The following is a 15,783-nucleotide window of genomic DNA, read 5'->3' as shown; positions in this document are numbered from 1 at the left end:
AAAAAAATCTCATTTTGCTAAATGCAGAAAGAATGCATGTCAATAATTCCTAAGTGCTCTTACTGACAATTTCATAATTCCGAAATCAGAGAAGTGATAAATGTTTGAATCACAAAACCTGTATTTGAAAGAGAACAGAGATTTCATTTACCCTGTTATGGGCTGAATTTGTGTCCCCTTCCCTATCCCTAAATTCATATGTTGAAGCCCTAAACCATGGAATATAACCATATTTACAAAGTCAGCTTTTAAGTAATAATTAAGTTAAAATCGGTTCATTAAGGTAGGCCCTAATCCAATTATGAGTGGTGTCCTTACAAGAAGAGATTACAACACAGATAACACAAAGGACTGATGGGCAACTATGAGAGGACACAGCAAGAAAGAAGCCATCAAATCAAGAAAGGCCTCAGAAGAAATCTACTTGCTGTCACTCTAAATTTGGAATTCTAGCTTCTGGACTGTAAAAACATTTATTGTTTAAGCATTCAATCTCTGGTATTTTCTTGTGGCAGTCCTAGCAAACTAATATACACACTTATATTCATAAATTAACCACCTATGTTTGGTTTACCTAAATATTCTCATGGCTAATTTATACAAAATTAAGACCAGAATACAGACTAGAACTTGTTAACAATATAAAAATATAAAAATGGGTCAGTGATGGTAAAATGGCAAGTACCAACAGACACTAATCCTAGAAATCATAATATTAACAGTAGAGCAAAAAAGGAGGGTGATATGAGACCATTTCAAAAAGATTCCTGAAACAGGCATGAAAGCAATGTCAGATACCTTAGAAAGGACTACAGCTCAAAAGAGAAAGCAAGAAGGCTTGTCTAAAAAGTTCAATTCTAGCCACATAACTTGAAAAGTCCAAAAGTAGACACAAAGAGGGAAAGGTACCAAAGAAACAAAAAAGGCAGCACAGGGAGTTGTCTATCAGACTTGGTTTTAAAAAGGACACTTGTGGAGATAAGAAATGTAGTTTACCATCCAGTTAGACTAAAGACAGAAGATGAAGATAGATGCAAAAAAATACTAGGGGGGAAACTTCCTATAAAAAAAATAAGCTTTAGAAGGCTTTAAAATGATGATAGAATATAAATATAAATGACAAAGTATAAAAGATTGTACTCTTATTTGCTTTAATCAAGAAAAATTTTCAATGCTTACACAAGATAAGTGATGCTATTAAGACATTATCTAGCTACTTGAGACAGAATGGTATAGGAAAAAGAGCACAGGTATCAGAGTCAAATGTACCTGGGTTTATTTTATTTTATTTTATTTTAATTTTTATTTATTTATGATAGGCACACAGTGAGAGAGAGAGAGAGACAGAGACACAGGCAGAGGGAGAAGCAGGCTCCATGCACCGGGAGCCCGACGTGGGATTCGATCCCGGGTCTCCAGGATCGCGCCCTGGGCCAAAGGCAGGCGCTAAACCACTGCGCCACCCAGGGATCCCTGTACCTGGGTTTAACTCTCAGCATTATCACTTATTGTAGAGGCAGTACTGCACAGTGGGTTAAAAGTGCAGGCTCTGAAACTTTTGGGTTTCAATTCCAGTGTTGCCACTTAAAGCTAAGTAACCCTAGACAAGTTCTTTAACCTTCCTGTGCCTTAGTTTCCTTAAGTGTAATATAGAGATTGTAATATAAAGATGATAGCACCTACTTTATATGGTTCATATGGCTTACAGAAGTTATTACACTTAAAACACCGAGAACAGTGTATGACACATACTGTTTAATAAGTGATAGTAATTACTGTTCTATTTGTTCTTTATTGTTCGTTTTTATCCTGGACATCTATTACAATTATTGTTGTTACGGACATTGTACAAGTTATCTATATTCATTAGGCCTAAATGTTTCTTTCTATAAAATATCAAAAGATAGTAGTTAAGGAACTACTAAATATAAAGCACCTAACAAATATACTCAATAAACATTACTTGCCAACTCCTACCCAAATTCTGAAATAAACAACCTATACTTAAGATACTGAACATAAGAAAGATTGTACAGATTCTCAATAAAACTTTAGAATATATTATCAAAGAGATGATTTAATGACAATGGGATAAAAAAAACAACAATTAGAAGACAGTATAAGCTCAAAAGGAATAATACATGACAAGCTAATCATTTAACTTCTAACAGGGTTAGTAGCCTGGGAGGAGAAAAACAACAAATAGTATACCTTGATCTTAGCAAGACATTCCAATACTAATTTTCATAATAACCTTATAGAATACAGTAAAAAAATCTAGATGATTAACAGTACAATTAAATGAATTTGTAGCTGGAGGAAAATTCTTGCCCCTCAAAATTCGTGAATAAAAGGTCAGCTTGCAAACAGGTTTTTACTGACCCTATCTTATTTAAACCTTTAAGTAGATATTAATGAAAATTGCAAGATTTTGAAATTTATACAAAGAAACTTAAAATTTTCTGTAGGAAAACCCTGAATGTGTAGTTGACATGGGCAAAAATTTTGCTAACCAACAAAGATAGATCTTACTACTAAGGGATAAAAAAGCATGATATGCTATGCTATGGTGCCAAATTAAGAGAAAAATGCCCAGATCAAAAGAATATAAACAGAAGTCAAAAGACAGAGGAAAAACCTATCTATCAAGTTTCTTTCTTTTTTTAACCAAAATCTTGTATTTTTCATTAATGTCTACATTATATAATAACACTATTTATAGAGTATATATTTTTTTATTTTTATTTATTTATTTTTAATTTATGATAGTTAGAGAGAGAGAGAGACACAGGCAGAGGGAGAAGCAGGCTCCATGCACCGGGAGCCCGACGTGGGATTCGATCCCGAGTCTCCAGGATCGTGCCCTGGGCCAAAGGCAGGCGCTAAACCGCTGCGCCACCCAGGGATCCCACAACACTATTTATAGAGTATATTAAAATTTCTCAAACTCCTTTTTCTGTTTGCCATCTAATGTAAAAACTATGAACAAAAAAGTAGTTAGAACTAGTCCCATCTTACTATTGTTTTCTTGAGATTCAGAGGGGTATGTGAGTTTCCTCAGATCAAGTTGGTCCAAAGTATGAATGTGGAGCATGTGATCATTTTGTCTTTAATAACTTTTCCTCTTTAATAAAGTAATATTATTGTCATCATACACGTGTTAGAATTCAGAGAATTTATTTCCCTAATTAGACACTGTATTAAAAATATTAACAAGAAAATTTAAATTTTCTTTGATATGAAAAAAATGGAAGTAAAAGAAACTCACATAAAATAAAGAAAAATTTTATTTTTCCTAATACTATGCTAAAAAGAAAAAAAAAAAAAGAAGGCTAAATGGATCAGTTAAATAGAATAAATAATGCTTTCCTGAATGGCCATAAAATGTTTTTCATGTTATTACTCTTAAAGTAACAAAATGTAGACATTTCTTTAATCTACTAGCAATATTACATTTCTCATCTCTGCATGCTTAAATAAAACAATCTATACTTTAATTTTAATGATGTAAGTACAAGGTAAAACCATTACCTTGGGTGTGCTTCCTTTAATGAATTTTTTAATTGAAGACAACAAGCCGGTTTCATTTTTCGGTGTTTTTTCTCCTCCTGAAGGCAGGCTATCATCAACCTCTGAATATTTCCTCTTTGCTCTAGCAGTGCGTTGTGTTTGAATTTGATTTGATTGCTGAGAAGCCTTCCGTGTTCTCAGCCTCATCTTTTATGAGTGCCACATATAAAACTGTAAGAGAAAAATAACAAAGGTTATTACAATTAAACCTAGCATACCCAAACATGCCAGCTTACGTAAGAAAAATCTCTTGCTCCAAGTCTCTAGGGATTAAAGTAAGAAACCAACATTTTTAAGTGGAAAATTGCTTTGAACTTTTACCTTCCCAACAACTTCTAAAATATTATACCCTTTCCAACATTTTCTAAAATATTATACCCTATGATCTAATAAAAATGGGAGTAACATCAGGGTGCCTGGGTGGCTCAGTATCAAAGGTTAAGCATTCAACACTTTTCTCTTTTTTATAAAGATTTTATTAGAGAGAGAGAGAGAGAGAGAGAGGGAATGAGCAGTGGGTGAGACAGAGGCAGAGACAAAGAAGCAGACTCCCTAGGAGCAGGAAGCATGACTCCGGGTTCAATCCCAGGACCTAGAGATCATGACCTGAGCCAAAGGCAGATGCTTTACAGGCACCCAGGCACCTCAGCATCCATCTCTTGGTTCTGACTCAGGTCATGATATCAGGGTTGTGAAATCAAGTCCTGTGTTGGCCTCTGTGCCAGGCATGGCACCTGCTTAAGATTTTCTCTCTCATTCATACATACATAAATATGCATACTCTTTCCACAGCACTATGCTGCCACCACTCATGCTGACATTATCATTCATTTAATCATTCAACAAATAATTATTAAGCACTTAACATATTCAAGACACTGGGCTAGGTTAAGTACCTAGCAAAGAATAAACAACATATGGAAGGTTTTTGACTTCTGGAGCTCACAATGTAGTGCAAAAATCCTCAATGAATGAATGAATTACATGAGCATGATTCTAATGATCAACAATCATACAAGTGTAAGAAGAGCAGTTCGATCATTTAATATTTTAAAAAATATTTTACTTAATTTGAGAGAGAGTATGAGAGGAGCAGAGGGAAAAGCAGATTCTCCGCTGAGTGGGGAGCCTGATGTGGAACTTGATCCCAGGACCCTGGGGGTCATGACCTGTGTTGAAGGCAAACACTTAACCAACTGAGCCAATCAGGCACCCCTGGATCATTCAATTTATAGGATCATTTGATCTTACCACACATAATGGTACTTTACTTTTTTTAAAAAAAAAAAGATTGTATTTATTTATTTCTTTGAGAAAGTGGGAGAGAGAGCAAGAGAGAGCACCAGCAGGTGGGGAGAAGCAGACTCCTGCTGAGCAAGAAGCCCAAAGTGGGGCTCGATCTCAAGACCCCAATCATGACCTAAGCTGAAGGCAGATGCTTAACCAACTAAGCACCCAGGCGCCCCCATAATGATACTTTAAAATTTGAATTCACACTAGAAAGAAAATATGAGACAATCCACTTGGAACTCTTACTTTCTCGATGAGAAAATTAATGGCTGACAAAACTGTATCAAGACACAAATATTACATACCCTAAATTAGAATCTGAAACAGAATATAAAAACTACCAAACTAAGAATTAAGAAAAGTGAATTCTAATCTATTTCAATCATAGCTAAACTATAGTCACTTGTTTTCTCACCTGTATAAAGAATACATTCATTTACCATCCTGAGCCTCAAAATGAAAAAGGAATTAGAAAAGTCTAAAGTGCAAAGAACAATAATGCTACTAACAACAGTGAAGGCATTCACAGAAATGTCTAACCCCATTTAAGCATTCTAAACTCCTAAAGATGCAGAAATTCCTGGCAAAAGTTAGAGTCTTCACCGACCAATTAAGAAGCTTAAGACATTGTGTCTTTACGAATTCAATATAACAGTCGCAGAAAAAAAGTTAGAAACTTTTAGAAAGTTATGTATACAAAATCTACTCTAACAAAAACCCCAAACTCAAAGGATTCACCAGAGGAGTCCCTAAATATCTTCACAAACAACTATTTTTTTCCTGTCAGCAAATAGTGTTCAGTTTTAAGTTGCTATCCCAAAATAAAAAAAAAAATACTGTCTTTTCTCCTACACAGTCCATGTTAACTTCAAAGGTGTTTTTATCATTCAAGGTATGTATTATTTACTTTAAAACCCTATTTAGAGTGCATAAATGTTGACTTAATGCCTTAGTTACCGAACACAGCACTCCTTAGAAAAGGAAAATGCTCATATAGAAAATGCAGGAGGGAATTTCTCAAAACTGTTTTTAACCAATTGCTGTAATACTTTTTAAAATTTTTTTAAATACCCAAGAACCAATCTATCTTAAACCCAAAATCATTAAATGGAAATGATAAAATCTTATGAAATAATACATTGATATAAAGTAGGTCTTAAAAGACTAAAAGTGTATACACACACACATACACACACACACACACATATAGGTAAATCCAGTCTCAGCAAGTTTGGTTGTTTAAAACTTAAATACTTCTTGGTCACCTGCTACTAGAACATTAAGGATAAAAATTATAACCTATGCCCACGAGAATCAAAAAGTCTGCCAGATAAGGATACATATCATAATGTACATATAAAATACTAGATCATTCCCCATGAAAACAATGAAGATAGTCCTGGGAAAGCTTAGGAGAAAGGTCCTTTGAGTTAAAAATAACCAGCAGGCATTTACTGGAAAAAAGACAAGAGCATTTAAAGAAGGACTTGAAAAGTAGGTTTTTGTCCATCCCAACAGTGAATTGTAAAAGGTGTACTTGATATGCCTAAAAGGGCTCCACGGGGCAAGATGGCTGGACAAGGAGGGCCCCCAGAGGTGACGCAGTGCCAGACCATATGCCGTTCTGGAGGGCCATGCAGGTGTGAGCAAGTAAGCTCACAGCCCCACCCAACAAATGTGTTTTGGCTTTTCTCCCCATGGCCATGAGGACATGCCAATAAAGCCTGTGCCCCGATAGGCAATTCTAGCATTTTGCAGCCCTGACCTGGAACCTGCCAGAGGGCTGTCGGAGGCATGAGGCCAATCAAGTAGGTCCCTGTGTCCAGAAAGGTACAACACTAAGCACTCACTGCCTATGGGCACAGGGAAGCATGGCCTCCCCCAGGGCAGCCACCTCTGCTGGTTGCCCTGTGCTTTCATCTTAAAGCTCTCCCAAGCAGAGGCTCTTGTGTGGGCAGAGCTATTGGTGAGCACCTCAAATTTGCTGTGCTGGCTGCTGCGGAAGAATATGCTCCATGTTCTAATTTTCAGGCTAAACCCACCAAAGTGTGTTTCCACAGGGTATGGGGAGAAAGTCATATGCAGCTCATCTAAGAGGAATGAATTCAAAAGCTGCCGCTCAGCTCTGATAGAACAACACTTATTCTGGGAACCTGAAGGTGCCATCGTGGGTATGGCCTTGGTCTTCCCTTGCCTTGTTCATCAATGACAGGAGGATAGAAAAGCTCTGGAGAGGCTCCTGGGTAGCTCAGTCCATTGGGCGCCTACCTTCAGCTAGGGCTATATTCCCAGGGTCCTGGGGTGTGGCCCAGCAGAGGCTCCCTGCTCAGCAGGGAGTCTGCTTCTCCCTCTGCCCCTCCCCACTGCTCATGTTCTCTCTCTCTCTCAAATAGGTAAATAAAATCTTAAAAAGGCAAGGCAAAGCATGAGAAGAGAAGAGCAGAGCAAAACAAAGCTAAGCTAAGCTTTGGGAAAAGTCTGGGAGCAAATTGAGTCCATATAACTACCTTCTACTCTTTCATAGTAGTTTTAGGGATTGTACCTCAGATAGAGACAGTAGAATAAATGGACTTGTGCCTCTCATTCTTGGGAACTTGCAAGGGCACTTCCCCCTCCATGTCTTACCTAGACTTTAACAAGCAAAATAAAGAATAGCTCCCTTCCCTATTATAATTTGGTCTATAACAGGAAGTCATGGTGGCAGAAGTAAGATAGCAACTTTAGGTCCCAGTTTACCAACTACCTATCTTCTCCATCTTCTACTACTTATTTAAAATTTTCAGTATGTAATTTCAGCAAAGAAGTTTATTTCTCAGCCAAACCTCTGTTTCCCCTCAACTCTAACGCCAAAGAAAAAATAAAATTGCAAGTGTGTTAAAAAAAAAAAAAGGCAGTTAAAAAGGCTGGAGCAGTTAAGCCCTCATGAACTTTAAAAACAAACTACTCACACAAGAGATGAAGAAAACATATACTTTTCAATTTTTCATGAAATACTTACCAAGACACACCACATGCAGAAATGTAAAACAAGTCTAAATAAATATAAAGAAAATTTTAAAGAATATATTCTCTGACCACAATTATAAAATCAAAAACAAAGAATCTTAAAAAGTACCAAATATTTGAAAAATGCAAAATATATTTATTAATAAAATCGTTAGTAAAAGAAGAAAAGAAAGAAAAGAAAAAGAAAACCACAAGGGAAATACAAAATATTTTGGACAAAAACAACAACAACAAAAAAAAACAGCAGCATATCAAAATTTGTGGGATGTAATAAGCAGCATTTAGAGGGAAATTATAAACATATATGCACCTCACACCAGAGTCTCAAAATACAAGAAGTAAAAACTGCCAAACAAAAGTGAAAAATGGACAATTCCACAATAGGTAGATATTTCAATACCTCACTTTCAATAATGAATAGAACTAGACAAAAGATCAATAAAGAAATCAAAGACATGAACAATTCTCTAGACCTAAGAGACACACATGGAACATTCCATTCAACAACAACAGAATACAGAACATTGTCCAGGATAGACTACATTTTAGGACACAAAACAAGTCTCAATAAACTGAAAAGGACTGAAATCATACAAGTATCCAGTTTCCAACCACACTGGAATGAAATTAGAAATCACAAGGAAAGAAACTTGAAAAATTAACAATCATGCAGCAATTAAACAACAAACTCCTAAATACGTAAGCACCGTGTCAAAAAAGAAATCACGAGAATTAGAAAATACTTCAGGATGAAACAAAACAAAATCAAAACACACCAAGACTTATGAGATGCTCCCCAAACAGTGCTTAGAAGGCAATTTACGTAAATGCTTATATTAGAAAAAGACCTCAACTCAATAACAAAACTTTTCATAAGAAACTATAAAGAGAAAAGCAAACTAAATCTAAAGCAAGCAGAAGGAAATAAAAAATAAAACAGAAATTAGTCAAATGGATGATTTAAAAAGACAGAAAAAAAACCTTAATGAGGCCAAAAGTTTTTTCTTTGAAAAGATCAACATAATTGACACACCTTAAATTAGACTAGCCAAGAAAAAAACTCAACCTACTAAAGTCAGGAGTGAAAGGTGGGTCATTAATACCAAACTACAGAAATAAAAATCATTTTAATGGAATACTACGAACAACTGTACACCAACAAATCCAGTAACTTAGATGAGATGGATCAATTTCTATAAAGACATAAGTAAAATGGGCTCAAGAAAAATAATTCAAAACACTCATAAGTAAAGTTGAATAAGTAGTCATAATTTCTTTAGAAACTTCTCAGAGGAGGGCAGCCTGGGTGGCTCAGGGGTTTAGCGCCGCCTTTGGCCCAGGGCATGATCCTGGAGACCTGGGATGAGTCCCACGTCAGGCTCCCTGCAGGGAGCCTGCTTCTCCCTCTGCCTGTGCCTTTCTCTCTGTCTCTCATGAATAAATAAATAAAATCTTAAAAACAAAAACAAAAACTTCTCAGGGGAGCCTGGCTGGCATGCAATTCTTGATCTCTAGGTTGAGAGATTGAGGCCCACTTTGGGTGTAGAGAATACTTAATAAAACCCTAAAGGGGGGGCAGCCCCGGTGGCACAGCAGTTTGGCGCCGCCTGCAGCCTGGGGTGTGATCCTGGTGTGATCAGGCTTCCTGCATGGAGCCTGCTTCTCCCTTTGCCTGTGTCTCTGCCTCTCTTTCTGTGTCTATGAACAAATAAAAATCAATCAATCAAGCAAGCAAGCAAACCCTAAAGAGAAGAAAGAAAAGAAAAGAAAAAAGAAAAGAAAAGAAAAGAAAAGAAAAGAAAAGAAAAGAAAAGAAAAGAAAAGAAAAGAAAAGAAAGAAAAGAAAAGAAAAGAAAAGAAAAGAAAAGAAAAGAAAAGAAAAGAAAAAAGAAAAGAAAGAAAAGAAAAGAAAAGGAAAGAAAAGAAAAGAAAAGAAAAGAAAAGAAAAGAAAAGAAAAGAAAAGAAAAGAAAAGAAAAGAAAAGAAAAAAAGAAAAGACGGACAAAAAAAAAAAAAACTTCTCAAAAGCAAAGTCCAGGACCAGAGCGTTTCTTCACTGGTGAATTTTACCAATTTTTTTTTTTTTTTTTTTAAGATTTATTTATTTATTCATGAGAGAGAGAGAGAGGCAGAGACACTGGCAGAGAGAGAAGCAGGCTCCATGCAGGGAGCCTAACATGGGACTCGATCCCCAGACCGGAATCATGCCCTGAGCGAAAGGCAGATGCCCAACTGCTGAGCCACCCAGGTGTCCCCCAAATGTTTAAAGAATTATCACCAGGACACCTGGGTGGCTCAGCGGTTTACCACCTGCCTTCCACTCAGGGCTTGATCCTGGGGTTTCGGGATCAAGTCCCACATCAGGCTCCCTGGAGGGAGCCTGCCTCTACCTTTGCCTATGTCTCTGCCTCTCTCTGTGTTTCCCATGAATAAATAAATAAAATCTTAAAAAAAAAAAAAAAAAAAGAATTATCATCAATCCTTCTCAAATCCTTTCAAAAAATTGTGGAACACCTCCCAACTCAATCTATGAGGTCAGCATTACTCTGATACTAAAGTCAAAGACACTACAAGAAAAGTAAAACTACCAGTCAATATCCATTAGGCACATAGATGCAAATATCCTCAATAAAATACTAACAAACCAAATCCAGCAGTTTTATAAAAGGATTACATATCATGACCAAAATGAGATTTATTCCAGAGATGCAAGACTGGTTTAACACATGAAAATCAATCAGTAATAATACACTCTATCAAAAGAATAAAGGAAAAATCCCATATTATCTCAAATGATGCAGAAAAAAAAGAAAGCATCTGACCAAACTCAACACCCTTTCACAATAAAAATACTAAAAAAAACCGGCAATAGAACAGAACTTAAATCTGAGAAAAGGCATCTACAAAAACCCCACACCTAACATCATACTGCATAATGAAAAACTAAATGCAAGGCGCCAAAGCGTCTGTTTTTGGTTCAGGTCATGATCCTGGAGTCCCGGGATGACACTGGCCTCCCCACTCAGCAGGGAGTCTGTTTCTCCCTCTATCCCTCCCCCTGCATGTGCAAGTACACATATGCTCTCTCATTCTCTCAAAGAAATAAATAAAATTGTTAAAAAGAAAAGAAAGAAAGAAAAGCTAAATGCTTTCCTAACTAAGGTCAAGAATAAGACAAGGCTGTCTACACTCACCATTTCTATTCAACATTTTACTAGAGGTTCACGTCATGGAATTAGAAAGACAAGTAAAAAGAAAAGAAATTCACATTAGAAAGGAAAAAGTAAAACTATCTCTATCCAGAGGATATATATATAAAGAATAACCACAAAAGTAGAAACCATAAAAGCAAAAACTAGGTTACTAGACTTCATAAAAATTAAAAAGACCTGAGAAGACACTTCATAAAAGCTAGATGTTTGGCCACAAACATATGAAATGATGCTCAATATAATTCCCCATCAGAAGTGCAAATTAAAAAAAAAAAAAAAAAAAAAGAAGTGCAAATTAAAATCAAAACAGCATACTAATCCATATCTACTTGAAAGGCAAAAATTAAAAAGACTGACGATAATACATGGGAGTAAGGATATGGAACAATGAGCACTCTCATATTCTACTAATGGGATGTTAGGTTTTTGGTAAATTTCTATTAAACAACATCTTGCCCCTTGATACAGTAATTTTTTCACTTCTATGTTTTTATCTTCTGTAAACGTGTCCACAGCATACTTTACAAAAATGTTCCTGGTAGGCTTTATTTATAGTAGTCCCAAACTGGAAACAACAAAAATGCTCAGGGACAGAAACATGAATACTGTGGTCTTTTCACACAGTGGAATAAAAATCAAACAATTATTATCATCAACATGAAAGAATCTCTGACATTATGCTGAGCAATGGCAGACACAAAAGAATACATACACATTTGATGATACCATTAAAGAGAAATTCTATTAGAGGCAAAAATAATCTAAGGAGAAACAAATCAGAATAGAAGCTGTTTGGGGGAAAAGAAATTACATATGTGATGGAATATGGCTCTATTTGTCAAAACTTATAGCTAAAATCTATGTATTTCAAAGTATGTAAATTTTACCAAAATAAATACCTACAAAAAGTTCCTATGAATAATACCAACCAGGTAGCAAGAAGGTGGAATTAGGTGGGGACACAGATCCAGAAGATGGACAAAATGTTAGTAAGTACTCAAACTGAGTAATGGTCATATGGGCTTCATAATACCACTCTGTTTACTTTGTGCATATGCTTGATATTTTCCATTACAAAGTAGCAGAAACAACAAAAACCCTCACTACCAGAGCTACCAACAGGGTTCAACACTAAGAAACTATATTAAGTAAAAAACAGTGTAGGACAGGATCAAATGAGAAAAGCAAAGAGAACATCTAGAAAAAAGGGGGCAGAGAAACATAAACTTAAGCAATCTCAAGAAAGCAATCCTCCATGTTTTCAAACATAGTAAGAAAATAACAGAAAGCTCCATTTAAGTCAAAAACTGTCTTGCACTAAATCTCCTCTTAAAAGTTCAAGAAAACAAATTTCACATTAAAAAGTAACAGAAATTAGATCAGAGCCCATACAGTCATCATAAGAAAAAAAAAAAAAAAAAAAGGAAGCACGGAACAAAACCTCTACCTTTTGGGGGCTCGTTGGTAGAGTATGTGACTTTTTTTTAAAAGACTTTATTATTATGTTTAATTTATTCACGAGAGACACACAGAGAGAGGCAGAGACACAGGCAGAAGAAGAAGTAGGCTCCCTGTGAGGAGCCTGATGTGGACTCTATCCCAGGACCCTGGATCACGACCTGAGCCAAAGGTAGATGTTGAACCACTTAGCCACCCAGGCGCCCCGAGTATGTGACTCTTGATCCTGAGGTCATGAATTTGAGCCCCACGTTGGGTATGGAGCCTACTTTAAAAAAAGAAATAGAATATTATTTTTTGAATTAATTAACTAATTAATTAATCCCTAACTTTCTACAGACAAGAAGACTGCAAAAGATAAGTCCACAAAAACAGATCATAACTACACACTATTTCCAAGCAAGCTTAAAGACATTAATACTAAATTTTTATTTAAAGATTTTATTTATTTTTGAGAGACACAGAGAGAATAGAGAGGCAGAGACACAGGCAAAGGGAGAAGCAGGCTCCATGCAGGGAGCCCTATATGGGACGGACTTGATCCCAGGACTCCAGGATCAGCCCTAGGCCGAAAGCAGACACTTAACCCCTGAGCCACATAGACGTCCCAATTTTATTAACAATTTTAACCAAGATTTGAGGAGAGAGAAATGAAGTAAAAGAACACAGAAAAAAATTTTTAAACTCATTTTAGAAACAGACCAAAAAAGAAGGAACAACGAATTAAATAAACATAACAAAGAAGGAATATTTTCACACATTAAAAAAGATTCAAGAGGTACCTAGCTGGCTGAGTTGGTGGAGCATGCAACTGATCTTGGGGTTGTGAGTTCAAGCCCCATGTTGGGTATAGAGATTACTAAAAAATAAAAATCTTAAAAAAAAAGATTGAAGAGAAACTGGTAAATATTGGAAATGGATCAGATACTCAAGAACAAGAGAACTTATCAGAAAAAGTGTGAAATTATATATTGAAAGAAACAGACCTGAGAATAGCAAATGTGAAGAAATAGTCTGATAGAAATTACTAGGACTTTTCTGAACTTTAAAGGGGAAAAAATCCTTTGGGCATCTAAGCCAGATGTAGGCAAACTTTTTCTTATAAAAGTATACAGTAGGGACACTTGGGTGGCTCAGCAGTTCAGCTTCTGCCTTCATCTCAGGGCGTGAATCTGGAGTCCCAGGATCGAGTCCCACATCGGGCTCCCTGCACAGAGCCTGCTTCTTCCTCTGCCTGTGTCTCTGCCTCTCTCTCTGTGTCTCTGATGAATGAATGAATGAATGAATGAATGAATAAATAAATAAATAAATAAATAAATAAATAAATAAATAAATAAAACAGTAAATATTTTAGGCTTGCAGACCACAGGGTTAAAGTTAAAGACAAATATCAATGTCTAGGTCATGCTCATTGGTTTCAGTATTATCTATGGCACTGTACAACAAAAGCATCCAAAACAATATGTCAGTGAATGGGCATGGCTGCATGCAATAAAATTGTGTTTAGAAACATAGGCAGTCAGCCCATGGGCAGCAGTTTGCAGACCTCTGATATAGGCATGCACTAAGCGACTTTATAACGGAAAAAAAAAAAAAAACTTCTAAATTTTCCAATAGCAACACTGACATATTAAAATAATCAAGAAAAGAACATGAAACCAAGAATTTTATATTCAACCAAGATAACAAGAATAATGGCCACAAACTATTATCAATGAGCAAGAACTCTAGCTATACTGTGTTCATGGAGCCCTTCTTAAAAAATCAAACAGCCCTTAAGCAAACAAAATTGGGGGATCCTTGAGTGGCTCAGCAGTCTGGCGCCTGCCTTCAGCCCAGGGCGTGATCCTGGAGTCCCGGGATCAAGACCCGTGTCAGGCTTCTTGCATGGAGCCTGCTTCTCCTCTATCTGTGTCTCTCTGCCTCTCTCTATCTGTGTCTCTCATGAATAAATAAATAAAATCTTAAAAAAAAAAAAAAGAAAAAGAAAAAATTGACTACAGATATTGCTTAAGAACTGATAGTGTCAAACATACAACATGTAGTTAGTTACTCATTCAGCAAAAATAAAATGAAGGATGAAAGGGAGAGTATAGTATGTATATTCTCTGACAATGTAAATAAATATACTTAACTATTTAAAAGTGAGGGATGAGGGCAGTCCGGGTGGCACAGCGGTTTAGTGCCCCCTGCAGCCCGGGGTTTGATCCTGGAGACCCTGGATCAGGCTCCCTGCATGGAGCCTGCTTCTCCCTCTGCCTGTGCCTCTGCCTCTCTCTCTGTGTGTGTTTCTATGAATAAATAAATAAAATCTTTAAAAAAAAAAAAGTGAGGGATGAATAGAAAGAACACAGCAAAAAGAGTATACATATGGCTTCAATAATCATATATATGATAACAGCACTGGCACTGATATTTTAAGACTATTGTGAAATAAACCTAATTAATATCCAGATTTCTAATTCCAGGTCTGTCATCTACTGGATCCTGAGGAACCTAGACACAGTAGGGAACAAGGCGACAGAGATTCTGAGTAAGTTAAGATAAAATCCCTGGAATTCTGACTCTGGCCAGGTTAAGAGGTCAAAGATCTCCCCAAAGAGCAACCATTCAGTTGGACAAAATAATAAAAGCCACCATTTCAGTACTCTAGAAATCAACCAAAGGCATGTAACAATCTGAGAATGTTTATAAAACTGCTCATATTTGGGTAAGAATATTAAGAGTCTGTCTGTGTCATTCTTATCTGGGGCTGCTCTACTCCGGTATCCTCTACCTACCTGCAAGCTCAGATGGTTTGTCAGGCTTACAGGACTGCCAATTTTGAGGTCATCATAAAAAGAGACTCGCATGATTTAAAGCAGTTGAGCAATGACCACACTGAGTGGTGTCCTCAGTTTAAGTGACAATTTTGTTATAAGTAATCATTTCTGTGGCAGGCAAACTATTAGGACCAACAGCTGTAAGAGTCTAAAGTTGCAGGAGTGCTGGGACAATCATATTCCTGGCTGAGGTAGCACACATGTGCAGAGACTTAAAGAGGGCCCCACCTGTCCATATACCGAATCTTGCACATCAAAATTTCTTTTTGGGGATCCCTGGGTGGCTTGGCGCCTGCCTTTGCCCCAGGGTGTGATCCTGGCATCCCGGGATCGAGTCCTGTTTTGGGCTCTTGGCATGGAGCCTGCTTCTCCCTCTGCCTGTGTCTCTGCCTCTCTCTCTCTCTCTATGTCTATCATGAATGGAT

At 36.6% G+C, this 15,783-nt stretch overlaps 1 protein-coding gene and 1 pseudogene across 12 annotated transcripts in view; one reads left to right on the top strand and one right to left on the bottom strand.

The window, feature by feature from the left end:
- CTDSPL2 (CTD small phosphatase like 2) overlaps window positions 1-15,783 on the bottom strand; it is an 88,426-nt gene that overhangs the window by 55,649 nt on the left and 16,994 nt on the right. For all 12 annotated transcript variants that reach the window (XM_025998627.2, XM_025998628.2, XM_025998630.2 and 9 more), the window contains one exon: window positions 3,532-3,741. In XM_025998627.2, the coding sequence (XP_025854412.1) occupies window positions 3,532-3,717 (186 nt within the window). In that variant the 5' untranslated portion in view covers window positions 3,718-3,741. The remainder of the gene's footprint in view (window positions 1-3,531; window positions 3,742-15,783) is intronic.
- On the top strand, window positions 6,430-7,138 carry LOC112919870 (protein JTB pseudogene; annotated as a pseudogene).

This window comes from Vulpes vulpes, chromosome 15, assembly GCF_048418805.1.
Source record: "Vulpes vulpes isolate BD-2025 chromosome 15, VulVul3, whole genome shotgun sequence".
NCBI classification, from domain to species: Eukaryota; Metazoa; Chordata; class Mammalia; order Carnivora; family Canidae; genus Vulpes; species Vulpes vulpes.
This window is presented reverse-complemented; position numbering and strand designations above follow the sequence as displayed.